The following is a 19,386-nucleotide window of genomic DNA, read 5'->3' on the forward strand; positions in this document are numbered from 1 at the left end:
ATCTTATTCAGGGGGGTAAAGTTGGTCTGTTTCTGTGTACAGTTCAGGGCACCGGCATTAAGACGAGTGCAGCACTTAACCGAATGCTCACATGCAGCGATACAGTGTCTAACGTCTCAGACACAGAATCCATGAAGAAGAGGAGGGAGCTGAGGCTCGGGGACCGCGTGCTGGTAAGAAACACAGTATACACTAAAATACTCAAGATTGATATTCATATTTTCCTACAGTCATTTACTGCCAACAAAGGACTTCATGAGAGAACTGTTTTCAGTGAATCAAAGTTTTGATGATAAACAGAGCCATTTCCCATATAAGGTCACCTGTTCTGCTCCATTTCTGGGCAAAGTTTCAGTCACAAATCCCCAAAAATAAAAGTATTAACTATGCAGAGCTTCAAGTCTTTCTCTTGGACATCAGCAGACAAATATGTAAGCAGTGTTAGTAGAAGATAAGAACTATGTTGTGAAAGAAATGGGGAGGAAATAATTGTACATGATGCTGAAAAATCTCTTGAAGTCGCAATTCTCAGACCATGACCATGACATGAGAGTTGTACTTCGCGGGTGAATGTAGTCTTTCAAACATGTAAGTGTATTTTTTACGTGCTACATTAGACATGAACACACAGTTTAAAGACAGAATTTACATTATGGAGATGCCGACATCTTAATTTTGCATGCATTTTCTATTGTTCTCCAAGTATTAGATTCAAGGCTTTTATTGTCATTCGTACATAGCTACAGTGTAGTTATGTTGATGAAAATCTTAGATCCTAGGCTCCTCCAACAGTGCAACACAATAAAACAGATAAAATAGTGCAAGTAAATACAATAAAATAGAATATAAGTAGTGCCATAAGAGTATATATAAGTGATACATCATTTGTGAGTTGCAAACAGGTGAATGTTTTGGATGTTCTAGTTCAGGTGTTTAATAGTCTTATGGCCTGTGGGATGAAACTATCCCTGAGTCTGGTGGTTTTAGTCCTGATGCTGCGGTCCCGCCTGCCAGACGGCAGCAGACAGAACAGTTTGTGGCTGGGGTGGTGGGGGTCTTTGATAATCCTGAGGGCTTTCTTCATAAGATAATATATGCTTACTACAAACTGTCCCAAATGTAACCTTAGAGGAGTTTAACAACTTTTAACCTTTTAAGATTGGTGAATTATTTTTAGGAATTCATTTGAAATAAAACTAGTAAATTAAGAAAGCACTGCAAATCATAGTTTTTGTTTTTTTTGTAGGTTGGTGGTAACAAGGCAGGAGTTGTGAAGTTTCTCGGGGAGACAGACTTTGCCAAAGGAGCGTGGTGTGGAGTGGAACTAGATGAACCACTAGGCAAGAATGATGGAGCGGTAGCAGGGACCAGGTGATAAATGACACATGTATAAGATATGTCTTCACACAATCATAAGTAACCTGTGAAGAAAATATGTATTTTTCTTGCTTTCCTCTCAGGTATTTTCAGTGCATGCCCAGGTATGGCCTGTTTGCTCCGACCCACAAGGTAATGCGTATCGGCTTCCCGTGCACCACACCCACCAAGGCTAAGAGCTCACGGAGGAAGTCCGCCCTGAAGAGAAGCCCGAGCGCCTCCTCCATCAGCTCGCTCAGCTCCGCCACCTCCTCCATCAGCGGCAAGCCCAGCAGAGCAGGACTGGTAAGACCACTCTGTAGTTAGTCCACACTACAGGGGTTTATGTGGACTGTGTTCATGCAACACATCCCAAAACCATACTGTGAGTCAAAGTTATGTATGCATAGGTAGCAAACTCATCGTCAAAACCTTTGTATAACTTTACCAGTGTACTGCTAACTTGCTTAGTTTTGCCTATGTATGCAACACATTTGAAATAAACCTAATTTCTACGAGTAAGGGTTTTATTGTGTTTTGTTGTCAGTGTATTTCAACAAATGTACTTGTTTGGTATTCTCATTAGTAAATTATCTGAAGTGTGACTGAAAATGGAAAATAACTAATGCTTAAATCAGATTTTAGTTTTAGTTTTTTGGAACTTAAACCTATTGGGTTATTTTATGATTAGCTACCTCCTAGACCTGTGACACAGTTTTCTTTTAACAGATAACATACAACATTTAAAAAAAAATCTTTGTCCCTTCAGCTGACAGAGACATCTGCTCGGTATGCTCGTAAGATCTCCGGCACTACAGCGCTGCAGGAGGCCCTGAAGGAGAAGCAGCAGCACATCGAACAGCTGCTGGCGGAGAGAGACATGGAGAGATTTGAGGTTGCGAAGGCCACGAGCCATGCAGGAGAAGTGCAGCAGGAGATGGTTCAGCTGAGGAAAGGACGGGATCAGGTCAGAAATATTAACACATGAAGGTTATCTGCAGTCAAACAGATACTAATACTAGTAAATACTAATACTAATTACTAATACTAATATTGCTTCGTGTCTTCGGGAAATAAAATCCAGCTTTTTTATGGGTTGTTACTACTCCTACTGTTACCACAACTGATATCTTGATACAACTAAGTTAATTATTTGTAACATTATTAAAAATGTAATGTCAATGCAAAGGACAAACTAGAAATAAAATCTATACACTAGGACTTATGCAATAATTATTTAATGCACGTTTTTGGGCATTATTGAGCCATGGTCCCTAGTTAGAGGTTACATTATTCATTAAACTATATATATAACAAATACATTACAATAATCTTTTAACACTAATGGAATGTTGAAAGAGCACATTTTACAGATCAATAATGGTGCGAGACATTGCAATATTTACATTTGTGAACGGAGCTACATTTTTCAGCGATTGCCATGGCCAACGTGAACTGTTAATTTAGTGTGCATTCACCAAGTCTGCTCATGCTGCTGGCCATTCTGTGTGTTTACAGTATGCAATGGAGATGGAGGACAAGTTGGATCAGCTGCGATCACTGGTGGAGGCAGCAGACAGAGACAAAGTGGAGCTGCTCAACCAGCTGGAGGAGGAGAAGAGGTGAGTCTGACCTGTAGCTGCATGGGATTCTGTTTATGGATAGGATTAAAGCCATTGTTTTTGATGTATCACTGTATAATACAGTATGAACAGTTGGACGAAATGTTATGGCTGTCCCTGTTTAACAGAAAAGTGGAAGATCTGCAGTTCAGCGTGGAGGAGGCCTGCATCACCAAAGGAGACCTGGAGGTACGTTTTGGTTATATAATCTGCTTCTCAATGAAACATCTCTCACTCACTGCAGCTGTCTGACTCTCACTTGTCAGGCGGATGTTATACCCCTGAAATTCATGTGTGAATTATTGACAAACTAGATGGAAAGTTTAATTGACATTTTATCACTTCCTCTTAGTTCTATAGAATATCAACGTTGAGCTCTCCTGTATACAAGTTTCTAATGAACACCTGAGTCTGATCTCTGGTTTTTACCTGCTATAGTCATAGTTAAGTGACTTTAAAATGCTAAACGGCTGCTTTGCATTCCTCTTCTGATGATTACATCAATCATGTGTCTCAGACTTTCCCTTTCCCTGAAATCTTTGAATCCTTCATTTGCTTTCTTGTTAAGACGCATCTTCCTTCCTGCTCTTTTTGATTTATTCATTCATGCCTTTCCTCTGAGGTTTGTTCACCCCTCTGCTGCACTTACATGACCATCCTCTCCTTATCTTTTCATCTACTTGGATGTTCTTGAAAGCTCTCTTTGTGTTCCTATTCTTCAGTCTTTTTCCATGCTTTCATCTCCCCGCTTGTCTGCATCTTCTTCACTCTTCAGAGGAAATAAGGGACTAAAGCAGTCTCCTTCAAGTACAGGAATACAAGTGCCAATAAAGTGAGAACTCTCAGAGTCAGAATGAGATGATTAAAATGATTGGCTCATGATATTACTCAGAGCAGAATGAGCAAATAACAATCTTTGCCTTTGTTCACAACCGACTGATGTAATGCTGGAAACCATCAGTGCTTTCTTGCTTACTGGCATTTCTCTTTTAAAGTCTTCTTTCTGTTTGTGGCACAGAGCTGGCATGTCAGTGTTGCATTGGTGTTTGTTCTCCTTCTCCTCCTGCTCTCTCTTACTAACAGACGCAGAACAGACTGGAGCATGCCCACATAAAGGAGCTCGAGCAGAGCCTGCTCTTTGAAAAGACCAAAGCTGAAAAACTCCAGAGGGATTTAGAGGACACCAGGGTAATGCTGGCAGTCCCCGTCCCACAGCAGGACGGGGTGCTGTGCTTTTCCCTCCACTGGGTTTTAATAACCATGACAGAAAATATTGAAGGACAAACAGTATGCAAATGTTCAGATTGATCACAAGCTGCTTACCTCATTGCCTTGTTCACGATAAGCCCTGACAATGGGACATTGGCTTTTAACTTCTTCGAAAAAACACTATGCATGGGTTCATGCACGTTTTTTTAAAAGGCCTTGAAATGACTGGACTTCGAAGATGGCGAACATCATTTTTCTTCATCAACAAAGCCCACGAGAAAAATTAGTTTGTCTTGTAGGACTTTTTTTAATTCTCTACTTCGTCGATTGCCCTCGTCTCAAAAGCCATTGCTTCCTACCGTAAAGTAAAACAAAATGGCTCGTTAATATATAGTGTTATTTGTAAGAGAATAAAAAGGCCAAATTCCGGGTTACTGTAGTTTATATAAAACAAACATAAAGAAATTGTGAAATTTTGTAGGACTTTTTGTAGAGACGGATTAATCCACAATTGGTAATGTAGTGAGTAATAAGGGCAACAGTACGGCTGGCTGCTGTGTATTTATAATTATAAATTAAATATCTTTTGGTTTTTGATTGTCCTACAAACAAGTGATAATGTCGAGAAGACCAATTGATTGAACAAATAAGAAACTTTATTAAGTTTTAAGTAATTTACAGTTTAATCCCAGATATTATCAGGTTTAAACTCATATTTGGATATTTTGCTTAACAACCTAGATCTTTGTACACTACTGCACTTCTCTTCTTTGCATCATGTCTTCTTTTCTCCATCTCCTGCTGCAGGTGGCCACGGTGTCTGAGCGCTCCAGGATCATGGAGCTGGAGAGGGAGGTGGCCGACCTGCAGCTCAGGCTCAGGGCGTCCCAGCAGAAGGAGGACGCTGCGTCTCTGTCCCAGCAGCAGATCAGCAGCCTCAAGGCTCAGTCTCAGGAGAAAAAGGTTTGCTACATGTTGCTTTCCGCTTGTAAAATTGATAATTCATCAGTGTATAGGTAATTGCATTACGTAACGCTGGAAGAAGTGATGTAATTCCTATTTACAACCCTCCTTTTAGCCCCTAATGTATATGTTCTATTTTATATTGGTTTGTTAAAGCTACTGTAATGATTAATAATGTATGGCTGTATTCAAATGTATCAATGCATACTGTTTGTTAGATATATAATGTGTGTTCCCAACAGATCAGCGAGCTGAGTGTGGACGTGGAGAGCAAACAGAAAGAGCTTCAGTGTGCACAGCAAGATAAGAGCTCACTGGAAGAGCAGCTCAGCAGCCTGGTGAGAAAGGAGGAACATCTGTATATTAATGTAAACAAGAAGAGGATGTAGAAGGAAAAAGTTCATCTCTGCTCGTCTTCCAATGATGTAGAGCTAAATATACAGAAATGTATATTGCAAATGGACCTGTTGATTCCTCCTCAGAGTCCAAAGAAAGGCTGCATCTCTGAGGCTAAAAGTCAACTTCCTTGTCCGTTGATTTGTTTAGAAGACGTGAACATTTATATAACATATAAAATGTTCTGTTATTGAATTTCAGAGATAGTTATTTCTAGCATTTACATTTGACAAGCCTTTTTAACGTATACATGGCTTAAATAATTAATCCGTCATCAGTTGTAAATAGTTTATGTTGTATTTCTTTATCAAAAAATCTATTTAATCATAAACTGTTACAGAAGTGCTAAAGAAATGTTGTTCGGACTTCTTTAAGCATTTGATGATGTCATACATTTCACAGAAAAGTGCATGTGTTGGTATATATAAACACATTTCCTTCATCAGTGCACATCTGTGAGGGTCCAGTGTCTAACTATAGTTTTGCCTTATTTGTCTAATTCATGCTCCGTGAGGTGTTTTGCCCGTGGGCATCGTGAAATTGGCCTCATTAAGAGAGGCATTTTCTCCACAAACATTGCATGTTTTCTTGGCCAAGTCATTATTAGCTCAAGGTACAAGAATGTAACTATGTACGCCATTAGTTCGTAATCACGCTGATGTTTCCCCGTTTCAGAGACAAAAGCTCGAAACTGCAGAGGAGGACAACAAGAGGACAGCGAAGATCATGCAAGGTAAACATATCAGATGTGTCACAACTGACTTTTTTCTGTGTGAAGACGGTTGTGAGAGGTTATCCTGTCCTTCTGTTTTCTGTCAGACGTGGAGCAGAGTGTGGAGCAGTCAAAGAAAGACCACCAGACGCTGAAAGAGAAGAGTCAGTGCGGAGAGAAAGAGCTGACAAAGGTACGCTTACACTCGTAGTCAATGGTTTAAAATAACTTGTCAATTAAATGAGTATTTGCATTTAAATTAACGTCATGCTTTTCTTTTACCTCTCAGAAGAAAGTATTTTACTTTTTACCCCACTATATATTTTGACCCCTTAAAAGTGGATCTTATAGAATATGACACATTCCTGTAGATTATGCTACCCAACAATATAAAGGAGTTACCATTAGCACAACATTAAACATCTACTGCAGTGAAGTGCAACACACACATTGTTGCAACAGTAACATCAATACAAAAACTGAATTCATGATCATGCAAAACTGACGAGGAACATTTGACTGCACAATGACTACTTTTCCTTTTTATACTTTTAGTACATTTTGCTTAATAGATGCATATGCTTTTGCTTGGTTAAGGGTTTGAATGCAGGACTTTTAACAATATGTTAGTAAAGTACATAGATCCTGGTACAGTATGCTTAAAAAACACCAGTGCTGAGTGACATCTTGACCTCATGTAACTTGTTGTTGTTGTGCTCACACACAAAGAGCCTGAATGTCACAGCTCACACTGCAGCTAACAGTCAGATAGCGCCGTATGTAGAGGATGAATCAGTGTAGACATTTGCTGACTCTCACCAAGATAGCTCACTCTGCTTCTGGTTCTCCAGAGAGCTCCACACAATACTTGTGATATCTCAATTTAAAAAAAAAGAAGTTTGGGCTTTCCTTTTTATAATCCCTGTTTAGTGTGCCTTGTGTGCTTTCATTCATTCTTAGTGATGCTCTCCCACTCTAAATCTGAATATGGCCACAGGCAGCTCTTTTTACGCTGTTAGAACATTACTAACACACACATGCACACGTTACTTACATCATTCCCATTTGGACTTGATAAGTCGACGCACCAGTCTTGGCACTGCCTGAAAAGGAGTTCAGAGTAATATAAAGGACATGTGAAGAAAACAATTATTTGGAATAACAATGATGAAGGAAGTACTTTTTTCTCTTGTGTAATCCCCATGAAACTGATTACACTGAGTATGGGCTATCCGCATGTTGGGCAGTGTATTAGCAGGTACATACATTAAAGGGTAAAACAGAGTCTTTTACTGATTCAAGTGTTAGTAAAGATCAGCAGGTATTATAGTTTGCAGTTATAAGAGTGTTTAGTTGTCTTTCCCTAAAGTCAAAGCTCTTCGCTCTGGCTTCCTGGGAGTCGTTATTAATAGATTTAAAAAGAGAAACAGCTGAACGAGCTCCAGGCTGACTCAGATGAGGGCAGTCTTCCTTTTTTAGCCAGCATTTTAATGACCTCTTATCTCTCCGGTCTATTAAGAGATTTTTTAAGTGCTAATATCCGTTTTGACTAGAAAGGGATTTAGATTTTTGTGCCTTTTGTACATTCTTGGGAAAAAGAGAATCTGATGTTACTCTCTGATTTTAAGCTTTTCTGATTGATATGTATGTTTTCCAGGCTACTAAAAAGTCAGAGAGTTCAGCGCTGGCACTTGAGCAGCTAACAGATGAAAACAAGACACTGGAGGCACAGGTAAATATCAGAAATATGTGTAGTAATATTCAGATACAGCAGAAAACTGTGAATACTTTCTGACACTGAAATCACCGTGTTTTCATTTTATAAGTTGTATTTTTATTCATTAGTTTTCCCTTTTTTTGGTCAATATTTCCACTCTCACACAGCACATGTGTAGTTTATTACAATATAGGACAGACATTTAAGACAGAAGTAAACAAAAAGCAGTATTTCATTTCTATTTCTTCATTCTCAGACTGACTTTTCAGGTGCCTCGTTCGAAAAAGAAAAAGTATATAAAAGTCAGCAATAAAATTCTCCTTGCCCTCTGGACATTATAGCTTTACTAGCCCACGCTGTGCTTTAGCATATTGAGGAATCCTAAGCTTTATGTACTGTATGCATGCATGAGGCTGCATGTTTCTTTGTGTGCACTGCCCTGTGAAAGAAAGGACTTGCACATGCATAGGTTTAGCATTTGTAGCCGGTAGGGTTTTTATTATGTATTCACATCAGGATTCCCACACTGACTGCATGTGACTCTGAAAGTCCTAGTCATCACATCTAATAAGCCACGCATGAAATACTATGAGCCATCTCTCCCTGTCTCTATTGCCCCTATAGGTGTGTCATTACACCCTCATAAGAGCGGTTTGACTGACAGTTGTCCAGCTGCAGCCATGCTCTCAGACTGTGGCTCTCTGGTGCCCTCTTGCTTGCCTTTATTCACTCTGACTCCAGCTGTTTGCGAGCTCCAGATGTTTGATGTCATGACAGCGAGGGACATTGGAGATTAGAGATTGAACGCTCTCTGTTTGGTTGCATCTATTTTAGTCCTCCTTTAACCCAAAATAAATGACACCATACCAACCCTTTTATACACTACTAGTGTCAGAAAGAATAGGAAAAAGTCATCCATTCCCCTTTAAATTGTTATTTTCAGCTCAGTCACTGTAAGGCATAATATAGAAATGATATTAATAAAATAGTTTAAACTCACTTAAAGCTGGAAAAATATAACCTTCTGTATTCGAAGGTTGAAATGAACAACATACACTAACTTTGTATGTACTTGCCTCTATGAGTCTGATAGGATCAGCATAACATGACCATCTTCAAAATGTTTATGTATGCTACATTAACGAGAACAGTACTTTAGTCTTTGTAGGAAATCTAACACACGGTGTAAATGATTCTGCAGGAATGCTCTTACATCTGCTTCTTGTTCTGCCTGCTCAGCCATGTTGCTTTAAGTTGTGATGTAACTCTGGCAGAGTGTGTGCATGAATGAACGGTTGACTTCAGATCGGGCTCTTGTGTTGTGCTCTCACACATCTGTTGGGTCCATAGAGGAAACTTTAGAAAGCGATTTATTGTTTCTGTTCTTATTTATAATGTTTTTTGTTTAAAGCCTTCATAAGACAGCACCAGTAGATAGATTACAAGGGAAATGATGCAAGAGTTGAAAGATGCAACAAAATGGCAAAATGGGTGTTTCCAGCTTCAGTTATGTGTTTTTCCTGGTTTTCTTTGCCTTGTTGTTGTAGTAAACTTAGGATGTTGGTATATTGAAGTAGACCAAGAGATGGACAAGAAATATCAACTTGAATATATTACACGTACAACTTGTAGTGTTTTAAATCATATGACATACATCTGTCTGGTTAGCTTTCTTTTTGTTGGGTTTGCTTTTGAAGTTGTGGTTATTTGCTTGTTTTCTATTTTATTTAGATGTAGTTTTAGGGTGGATAGAGTATTATTGGGTTTTGAGCTATTGGTCTTCTAAAGAAGCAGTTTAAACACAGTGGTCATTTATTTGAACCAAAGCAATATTTGAAAGAATAACTGACAAATGAATGGCTGATGAAAATAATTGATAGTTTCAACCCCGATGAATACTAGGGCTGTTGGCTGCCACCTGTTTGTCTTCTTTAAGAAAAAGATGTCCCCGAAATGAGCTGGCTCCAGCTTCTCAGTTGTGCTTATTTGCTGGTTTTCTCTGTCTTCTATGATCTTATACCGGATGTATTTGTAACTCCCTTAACCTTTTTGTTTGGCTTCAGCTTGTGTTAGATATGGGCATTTGCTCATTTACTTCGTTTTATGACAGTTAACGTATTACTTTTGGTCTTGAGGGGAAGATGGACAAAAAATAAAAACATGCCTTTTGTTTGTCTGTAATTGTGATTATTTGCTGGTTTCTCAGCCTTTTGGACCAAACATTGTTTAAACACAATGATTGTAATGCAATTAATTAACATAGCGATTTTCTAGACATGTCATCGGCGATGAGGACAATTAATTGTGGGTTTTAGCCTACGTTACATCTTACACATGTTGCAACACTAAACAACATGAATGCTTTCTTGTTTTGATCAGACCTTGTAAGGTAAAGCAGTTTACACACAGCTGATTGTATTTGCTGTGATTCATGTAAAACACTGAATGAAAGGTGAATCTTTCAGAGTGTGTACATATGGTGTTAGACAGTGAGGAAACAAGATTGTGAGCAGCAGAATGTTTGAGGGGGGGGGGTCTGGGAGGAGCTGATTCTTGTGGGGCTTACATAATGGAAGTGCTCAGCTTTTAACCCGACTGTGAGAGAGAGAGCGAGGCTGCTGAGGCGACGCGCGCTCCATTTCCCTCTCGCAGCGGTGCACGGCGGGAGATGAGAGCTGATGCTTTATTGATGCCCAGCTTGTTTTATTCTGTGCATGTGATGCTGTAGAGCGGGGTGACATCGCACCAACGCTGCTGTTGTTAGAAGGTTAACATAGGTTAAAATCAGAGGGGAGCTGTGCAGGTATGGACATAGCTGCTCTGCATCAGGGTTACTCCAATAACAACTTCTCACCTCACTACCAGGTAGGATGGCTGCTTTGCTTTGGCTTTTGAGCTCGGGATTCAAACCTGATCAGTGCAGCAGATTGTAGAGCATTTCAATCTTCTTCTTCTTCTTCTTGTTTGCAGGAAAAGAGGGTGCTAATTTAGTCTCTAATTAGCTTTCATAAATGGAGGTTTTAATTGGTGTTGATTTCAGATGTCATGATGTAGCCTGTGCTTGTGATCAGTGTAGATATCCTGTTTGTTTATAATTGTGTTAGTTTAGCACGCTCAGCTGACTATACACTTTGAAGGTGGAGATAAATATTGAAAGAGACAGATGTGCGAAGCATCCAAAACACAGTTGTTGAAGATATGCAAAGAAGCACAGAAACATAATGCAGATGCTTCAAGTGGGAGTTGCAACACATTAGTTTCTGAAAATAGTTTTTTTTTGTTTTAACCAGCTACTGCAAAGGTATTGATTTATCAGTCATACTTGGTAATTAATTATTGACTATTGCTATTTTGAAACTGCGAACATGGCGGCGCTGCACATGTCAGAAAAACAGTTAAGTGAGATGTGTTGGTTTTTTTTGGACTCCCAGATATCTGACTTAAATGAGAAACTGAAAGTGTGCATGAGGTGAAGTTGGAGGAACTGTCGTCTCTGGGGATATTATTTTTAGTTTCACATGGACTGAAGCCATTCTGCTCTCTTCTGACTCATCACATTTATCAAGGCGTTGGGTATTTTAAGAATTAACTGCAGCTTCACTCCTAATGACCCATCGTTTCTCTTGTGTAACTGCAGCTGTTTTCTAACGTAAGAGATGTTTTATTGTGAAGTGGTATTATGGTGTTTATGGTGTAAAGTAGCTGACACAATGAGTTCATTATTTGATCAGTAGGTAGACAATTAATCATCGTTATAGTAAGGATGTTTTTATTTTTGCCGGGCCATTTGTATCTTTTATCACAGTGAGTATAGAGAGAGAAACATTGTTTGTGCCACTAAACTTCGGGGTTACCAAAATAGACAACTATTTTGATAATATATATTAATTGATGAATATATCTTTTAGGGAGAATGCCAAACATTAGTTGGTTCCTTGTTTTGAAATGTGAAGATTTCCTGAATGTTGTCTGATTTTAAGTTAAAAAGGTTTGTGCTACTTCTCAAACATGAACACACAGACATGAAACACAGTAATATAATTGTGTGCGTTTCACTGATGTCTATCATAGATAAAGCATCCTTCAAATCATAAGAGAGAAAAAAGACGCTTGCCTTTGATCATTAAGTGTTTTCTTCTGTGGCAAAGCGATCCAGTGATAGTTGTCAGTAGATCCATAGGCCCACTGCAAACATAAACCGGCTGAGTTTTAATGATGCCACTTTGCCAAAATGTTATCAAATATAGGCTCAAAAAACACAGGGTGCAAAACCAAATAGGTGTATACACAGTACAGTATCTCCCATGTTCTGAGAGCTTGCTCTCCTGGTGTCTTTCTTTTAGTCGTCATTTAGGAGTCTCTTTAAAACACAAGCACGCGACCTGATGCACATTACAGGGAGAACAGACAGTGCCCCCAACCAGTAATGAAGCTTTAATTGTTGCCCACATAAGTGCTCCTTACACTGCACTGCCCTCTTTATTTTATTATAGGTTATTTTATCCTGTTTTGAATGGCAGTAAGTTGTATTTAGATGTCCTATAGTTGTGTTTTTTGCACTTTGTCTCAATGTTTTGTGTAAGGCACTTTGAATTGCCTTGTGGCTGTAGTGTGCTTTATAGATTCACTTCCCACCTCCCCTGGAAAAATACATGCAGTCAGAATAGGGCTTAAGTGTAACAACATCTTAGCTGTGAATACATAATAAGCAAAAAAGGGGAAACTACCTCCCTTAAAGTTCTTTGTTGTTCTAACTTGGTGTGTTTATATTATTCATGAATCTTTTTTTTCGTTCCTGTTTCTTTTCAGCTTGAGGCTTTAAAACAGCAGAACTCCAAGTACCAGGAGGAGCTGAGCCTGTCGAAGGAGCGGAGCAGCTCAGAAAACCAGAGAATCGGAGTCCTCTGCAAGGAAATGTGAGTACTCATGATAACTAATGTGTTTTTTCCTGCCATGTCTCCTGTAAAGGTGACCCCAGCCAGCCAGTTCATTAGAGTGCTGTGTGCTTAATCTGTCCGGAGGGTCTGTACTGATCATTAAAGACCCCGCCTGCATTTCTGGCTCTAATTCAGCACAAAGAAAGGACTGTGCAAATGTCTCGGTTTAATTACATTTTAGACATTTAAATACAAGCGTATATCAAAGTCAAATGTGTTCTTAAAGTGGCTCCATCTGCAGCTCTCTGGAGAGATGCTCCCACTTGTAAACATGCTATCAATTGTTGTGTAAAGCCCATAATTAGCCAGAGGGTGCTATTATGTGATTATGGATATGATGGTGGAGTACAATGCACAATACACATGACTGTGAGAAATCCCTCTTGGGAGGAATTGCTTTCATATTTTTAAACCACAATTCCTCACTATTCAAATGGTTGTTTACGATTAAGATTTCTACAAAGCACATATATTGTCTTCTTTTTACATTTCCCATATACATTTGTTAAAAATATGTCATATATAAATGTGGATGTACTTTTCCGTCAATAAGTTTGGCTAAAATCAGTCTGCTGTTGGTCACATTTTGGCCTTAGTCGTGGCTCAAAAAGGTATAACCCATCACAAAGTTTGGTCTCATTTTGAACTGAAGCAGCACGTATTTACTCTGTTACCAAATATGATCCACTTAAGTTAGGCATGATACAAGTTGAAGAAATCTTTTGTTGTCCTCGCTGCCATCTTGACTGTAAGGGAGCCCGAATTATCACAAAATGCATTTGTTATATTACTTTATTTTGATCTTGTTCTTACTCTTGGAATTCATGTAGATGAATGAAAACAGATCCATGAAGTGGTTAAGAAAATGTAAAATGTGTTTTGCAAAATGGTTTGCTATTAAGTGAAAGTACTAATTGGTCACATGAAAAACCACTGGTATGATCCAGTTAAGACCCTCATGCATAGAGAGGGGCAAAGCATGATGAAGCTAAATCTATTAACATGATTACTTTCATGGCTTCCACTGTGTTGGCATAGCAACAAATTCATAACAATTACCAGCAGCGCTCTGACTGACCGCTCAGCTAAAACTGTTCTTGATGCCGGGTAAAAATACTGCATCTTTTATCAGCATGTTTTCACTTCCAAATGTTTGATGATCTCCAGCCCAAAGTCGAGGTCTATTTATAGACTTTGTGTGTGTGCGTGTGTTTTTGAGTCTTTACATCATTCTGACACACCTCCCCTGAGTCATCAGAGCCCAGAGCTGTGACGTCAGAGCTCCAGATGAATCTAATTGGCTGGATTATAGTCATCAATATGTAGCATCCTTCGAGAGGCGCAGCAGATGGAAATGTCAAGCAATATTATTGCAGAGAACCTGCGTTTATAATATCAATGCCTTTTCTTTTTTAAACCAAACATTCTGCATAAAGGTGAATCCTGTTAAACAGTCAGTTTAATTTCCTCCATTTCCATCCCGTCACGTCTCAACAATGTGTTTCTCCATCCTTCCTCAGTCTGCTGCTCTTATGTAATCACTCCGTCGCTGCTCCTAGGACCGCCTGGCTCCAACATGGCCGCCACTTTCACTATGACATCAGTGTGTGTGTCACAGTGTGTGGACTAAATGTGGCTTTTGTTCCTTCTAAGAGAGCAGCTGTGTGCACCACAGCTCTGATGGTCTTTGTTGAGGTCAAATCCTGATTGGTTTGCCTGTCAGTTTGGGTATATATGTGAGTCCTCATTCATTAGTAAGGCTTATAAAACAGCTGCGCTAACAGCTCTGTGAGACTGTTCTTTGGTACAGCAGTGCTTTAAACTAATTGCTAACATCAGGATGTTAGCATCATGCTCACAATGACAATGTTTAACATTAAACCTGCTTAGCATTAGCATGTTAATGTCTTAGTTTCATTTATTAGCTGGCTGACATTTACTATTTTGCAGTAAAGGCTGATCGGATAAGATAGTTTAGCAGGTATTTGGTCAAATAAAGTAGTGGACAAATATTAGATTGGACCAAAGTGGTCGACCGACCAAAAGTCATTAATGCAGCTTCAAGATCTCTTGTACTGTCTTCCACATGTTTTTGTCTAGAAATATAAGCTTTGATTTCATTTCTCTCTGGAAAAACACAGAGCGTAAAACTAAGGTAATAAGAAATGAAATCAAAGATGATGCATGAAACTATTTGTCATGCATCAAATTGGAAAATCTTCACCCCAGCTGCTTCTCTCTGCTAAAACATTTGTATTTGTATCCTATTGGAGAACACTGATGACAGACATTGCAGTGACTTTTTATTTACAAGTATATGTAAGAAACCATATTTAGTCGTCCTATCTTTAACTCCTCCCATTAACTGTAATGGCTGATGTTGTTATACAGCAGGGACTGGTAGCCAAACATTTCACCCAGCTGGTGCTCAGACGCAGCTCTTAGTCACACAAAGCTTCTTCCTCTGACACAAATCCTAAGAATGACCCACATGGAGCTAATTTCAATTTCTCCAGAAAATCATTTGGTTCCAGCATCCAAACATATCCAAGTTCATACATTCACAGACAACACAGTGCGTGCATCTGGCTACACTTGGGCTACATTTGGTCATATGCTGAGATTAAAGTGTCAGCTTTTGAATTCCCTGGTGGTGTTTTCACTCGTGGATGTGTGTGTACTGTATCACTACTGTATCTTATGCAGCAAGTATAAATCACTGTGGGTTTACAGCTGTCCAATCCTTTAAGATGTTAAAGTAGGACAATGTAATAGTGGAAATAAGCAGCTGATATAAAGACCAACAGATGGCTTTTTAGTCTGTACATGGTATCAGTATAAGTGAGGGCCTTACAGTAGATTCACTTGCAACTCACAATGTTTGTAGTGCAAACATGTTCTGCTTTTATGAAGACCTTATTGACTTGAATACATTTTAAACTAGCCTTTATCCGTACGCTTTGTGGCTATAATCAATATTTTCCTTTTAACAATGGATCAGAGGACTATGTGTCATAGGGCTCGATTGTAGTCATGAACCAAAAGAGAACTATGAAATGACTCAACAATGACAAACAACAACCTGTATATCTCTGAGCATTTAGCCGCTAAAGAACGGGATATAACCCTCAGGAGTTGGTAGAGACACCAAAGTGAGCTAAAAAAGAAAGGGAAGATTGGACTTTACATCCGTGAGGTGTTTAAACCCCAAATAAATGCTAATGTTGCTCTGCCTCTGCTGACCGGTTAGAACTTTACAGGGCATAATCAACTCTGAAATAAGCACTTTTTGCACCAACATTTTGAGCAGGTGCCAGTTTGTTAAAGTGTGGGTGCATGTTTAACAGGTGTGAACACATCTGGCCCCACACCAGATATAAGCATACAGCAGTGATGGTGACACAGATACCTTCCTTCAGTGCACACTTTAAACTCTCTTCCTCCTCTTCCCCTGCAGTGAGGAGCTGAAGCTGGCCTCCCAGAAGTCTCAGCATCTTGAGGAGGTACAGACCTTTCCAAATATTTTATTATATAAACGACGTCCTTCTTCCTGTCATGGATCAGGGTTTCTTGAGTCAGAAACGGTGATTTGATTAATAGGTTTTGGCACCGCGAGGATTTACTTCCCTCTGTGCGACCGAGCTCAGACGGGTTTAGCTTCTATTTAAATGCCTCGTGTGTGTGTTTCCCTCTCAGCACAATGACGACCGCAACAGTCAGCAGGCAGACATGAAGACCAGGTAAGAGACTAGGACATATGTCCCTAATAAATATGTATGTTTTATTTTTCTGTCATGTTCTTCTAACCCACGCTGATGGACTGTTTTATATGTTATTTGGAAATCCCTTGAGGCTGTACACACTTTAAACATGAAAGTGTGACATTGATGCTTCTTTAATTATTATGTACATGTTGTGATTTACTTGATGAACCTTAATTGATAGTCGATCCAGTGAATATGTAATGAACTGGTATATATGGTATGTAAGTCGCTTTGGATAAAAGCGTCAGCTAAATGAAATGTATAATGTATAATACACTGGCTTATTAAAAGTGATTCCCTAATTTAGTCAGTTAATTCAATGAATTATAACCCAATATAATGTAGTTTTATGCTGATTTAAGGGTATATTATGTGATTGTGTTTATCAGAATATTAGGCCTGGCAGACCTTTCCACTTCTGGTAGGAGAGTAAGATGTTTTAAATGTGTTCATTGTGTTTGTTTGGTCTTATTTTAGTCACTTTCTAAGTCTGGAAACAGAAAGTTTTTGCCTTCTTAGCTCAGTTATCAGAGGATTTAAACATCTTCAGAGCAGAGACTTCAGTTAACAGTGAATGTTAGATGAGGTGTAAATGATAGACAGGATGACAGTCGTAGGTGAAAGTGATCAGAGCAAGGAGAAGAGAGATGGAGAGCAGCTGACGGCTCTGTGGTGTCGGCTGTAGGGAAATGAAGAGGTGATGCACAATAATTAGAGCAGAAATAATACATTTGGAGCGAGAGTGTGTTCTCAGGTGGAGGGGAAGAAGACAGGAGATGTGATTCAGTGAAACGACCTGATTCACATCCACTTTCATTTATCAAGAAGGCTGAAGCAGAGATGGTGTCTCCTGGGTATCACTGGGGCAGGTGGTGTAAATACACAGCGGATGATTCATGGTTTTTGACTGTGTCGATGTGAAATCCAGCATCGTGTTTTACAACTGTATATATGCTGTAACCTTTACAGTTGGGTAAAGTTCATGTTTTACTAGGGCTTCACCAAATGTCCCTTTTTATATTAAAGCTTTGAAGTTTTTGAATGAAGCTTCAAATGTTATATTTTATGATATTTTCACGAATCTTCAATTTGATAAAGATTGTTCATCAGATCAAATACAATGTTCTGGTCATACAAAATAAATGTATGATTCTATCAGACCGCCTTTTATACCAGGTGTGTGCCGCTCTTTGTCTGCTAAATGCTAACAAATACGGATTTGAGCATAATATTTGTGTACATTTTGGAGATGATGATCCATCTTTATGCCATATATCTGTTTCGTTTTAAGTCATTCGAATTGTTTGGATCACACAATCCTGAAAAAGACGTTTAGTTTCAACAATAGAAAACTAAAGTATGCAAAGAGATTATAAAAAACAAAGATGACCTCAGTCTAAATATTGGTTATCTCTTAATCTATCCTGTCTTTGGTCTTTTTACAGAGAAACGGATGGTGAAATGAACTTCCAGAAATCCACTGGAGCCTTAATCTCAGACAAAGACCGGGAACTGGAAACTCTGAGGAACGAGGTATTCACACGTGACCTTTACAAATTCTTTAGAAACGTCACTCTTCTCTCAGCTTGATGAGGGTTTCATATGTTTCTGTGTTGCTGCAGATCGCCGCACTTCGAGGAGAAAACGCCATGGCCAAGACGCTGCATTCGGCCGTGGAGACGCTGGAGAGAGACAAAGCTCAGCTGCAGAGCCGAGTCCACAGTCTGGAGCAAAGGCTCATGGGATCACAGGCCTCAGAGGGAGAAGACTGGGAGGCTCCACCCTCAGGTGAGGAGAGGAGGAGAAAACATGAACTCTGCTCTGGTGAGGATATTTTTGTTTTTGTCAACCTGTTTTCTGATGCTCCTGCAGGCGACACAGCGCTGGAGCAGCTGAGGGAGGAGAAGGAGTTCGCCGAGGGGCAGGTAAGACTGTCAGGACGAAAAGAAATTCTTACAAAGGTGGGATTTTTAAAGGGTTTGAAAGGCCAAACAAAGAAAGGTGGAGAAGATAACAAAAATGTATGTTCTCAGCTTTTATCTGTGCCCACTTGAAGGTGATCTGTGTCTCGCTTCGTCTCCATCAGATAAACTTCCTGAACAGTGTGATCGTGGATCTGCAGCGGAAGAACGAGGAGCTGAAGATCAAACTGAAGAAGCTCGCTCTGGCTGAGTTCAACGGCAACGACGACACTGATAAGTAAGGGATATCAAATGAAGCTTCTCTGTGTTCTTATGTTATTGCAAATTGATACAATCATAACAAGTCATTGAGAAAGTGATTGGCTGATTAAAGAAAATGAAAAAAAGTCATAAGCAGAAGCCTTACCTGCCTAACCACACTTTGCTTAAATGAGAGAAAATGAACATTGATACCACTCATCATGTCTGTCTGTTAAACGTGAAGTTACAGCCAGGCAAAGTTAGCTTGGAGGCTAGAAGGCTGGAAACAAGGACAGACAGTTAGTGGTTTTGTCCTACAAAATATGCATACAAGCCCCCTGAAGTTCATTATTTAACCCATTGAAGGCTTTATGTGCAGAAATATTGTGATTTTTACACTTTTGATTTCCTTTCAAGTTATTAAACAAACATCTGAACCCTGGTTACTGTAGATTTTTATTAAACAAACGGGAAATATTGTATTTCTTGTGGACTATTTCTATCTGCGGATGAATCCATATTTGGTACTCTTTGTTACGGAGGGATGG

At 39.3% G+C, this 19,386-nt stretch overlaps 1 protein-coding gene across 3 annotated transcripts in view; it reads left to right on the forward strand.

The window, feature by feature from the left end:
- Positions 1-19,386, forward strand: part of clip1b (CAP-GLY domain containing linker protein 1b) — a 32,708-nt gene that overhangs the window by 10,020 nt on the left and 3,302 nt on the right. Inside the window, exons 4-22 of one of the 3 annotated variants that reach the window (XM_034238912.1) lie at positions 43-173; positions 1,247-1,371; positions 1,461-1,662; positions 2,126-2,323; positions 2,875-2,978; positions 3,107-3,167; positions 4,062-4,166; positions 4,995-5,150; positions 5,393-5,488; positions 6,222-6,279; positions 6,366-6,451; positions 7,916-7,990; positions 12,785-12,891; positions 16,370-16,415; positions 16,609-16,652; positions 18,122-18,209; positions 18,299-18,464; positions 18,549-18,637; positions 18,763-18,875. In XM_034238912.1, coding sequence (XP_034094803.1) covers positions 43-173; positions 1,247-1,371; positions 1,461-1,662; positions 2,126-2,323; positions 2,875-2,978; positions 3,107-3,167; positions 4,062-4,166; positions 4,995-5,150; positions 5,393-5,488; positions 6,222-6,279; positions 6,366-6,451; positions 7,916-7,990; positions 12,785-12,891; positions 16,370-16,415; positions 16,609-16,652; positions 18,122-18,209; positions 18,299-18,464; positions 18,549-18,637; positions 18,763-18,875 — 2,050 coding nt within the window. The remainder of the gene's footprint in view (positions 1-42; positions 174-1,246; positions 1,372-1,460; positions 1,663-2,125; positions 2,324-2,874; positions 2,979-3,106; positions 3,168-4,061; positions 4,167-4,994; positions 5,151-5,392; positions 5,489-6,221; positions 6,280-6,365; positions 6,452-7,915; positions 7,991-12,784; positions 12,892-16,369; positions 16,416-16,608; positions 16,653-18,121; positions 18,210-18,298; positions 18,465-18,548; positions 18,638-18,762; positions 18,876-19,386) is intronic. The other 2 variants (XM_034238913.1, XM_034238914.1) reach the window with 2 other exon arrangements.

The sequence above is a fragment of the Gymnodraco acuticeps genome, unplaced genomic scaffold (genome assembly GCF_902827175.1).
Source record: "Gymnodraco acuticeps unplaced genomic scaffold, fGymAcu1.1, whole genome shotgun sequence".
NCBI lineage: Eukaryota > Metazoa > Chordata > Actinopteri > Perciformes > Bathydraconidae > Gymnodraco > Gymnodraco acuticeps.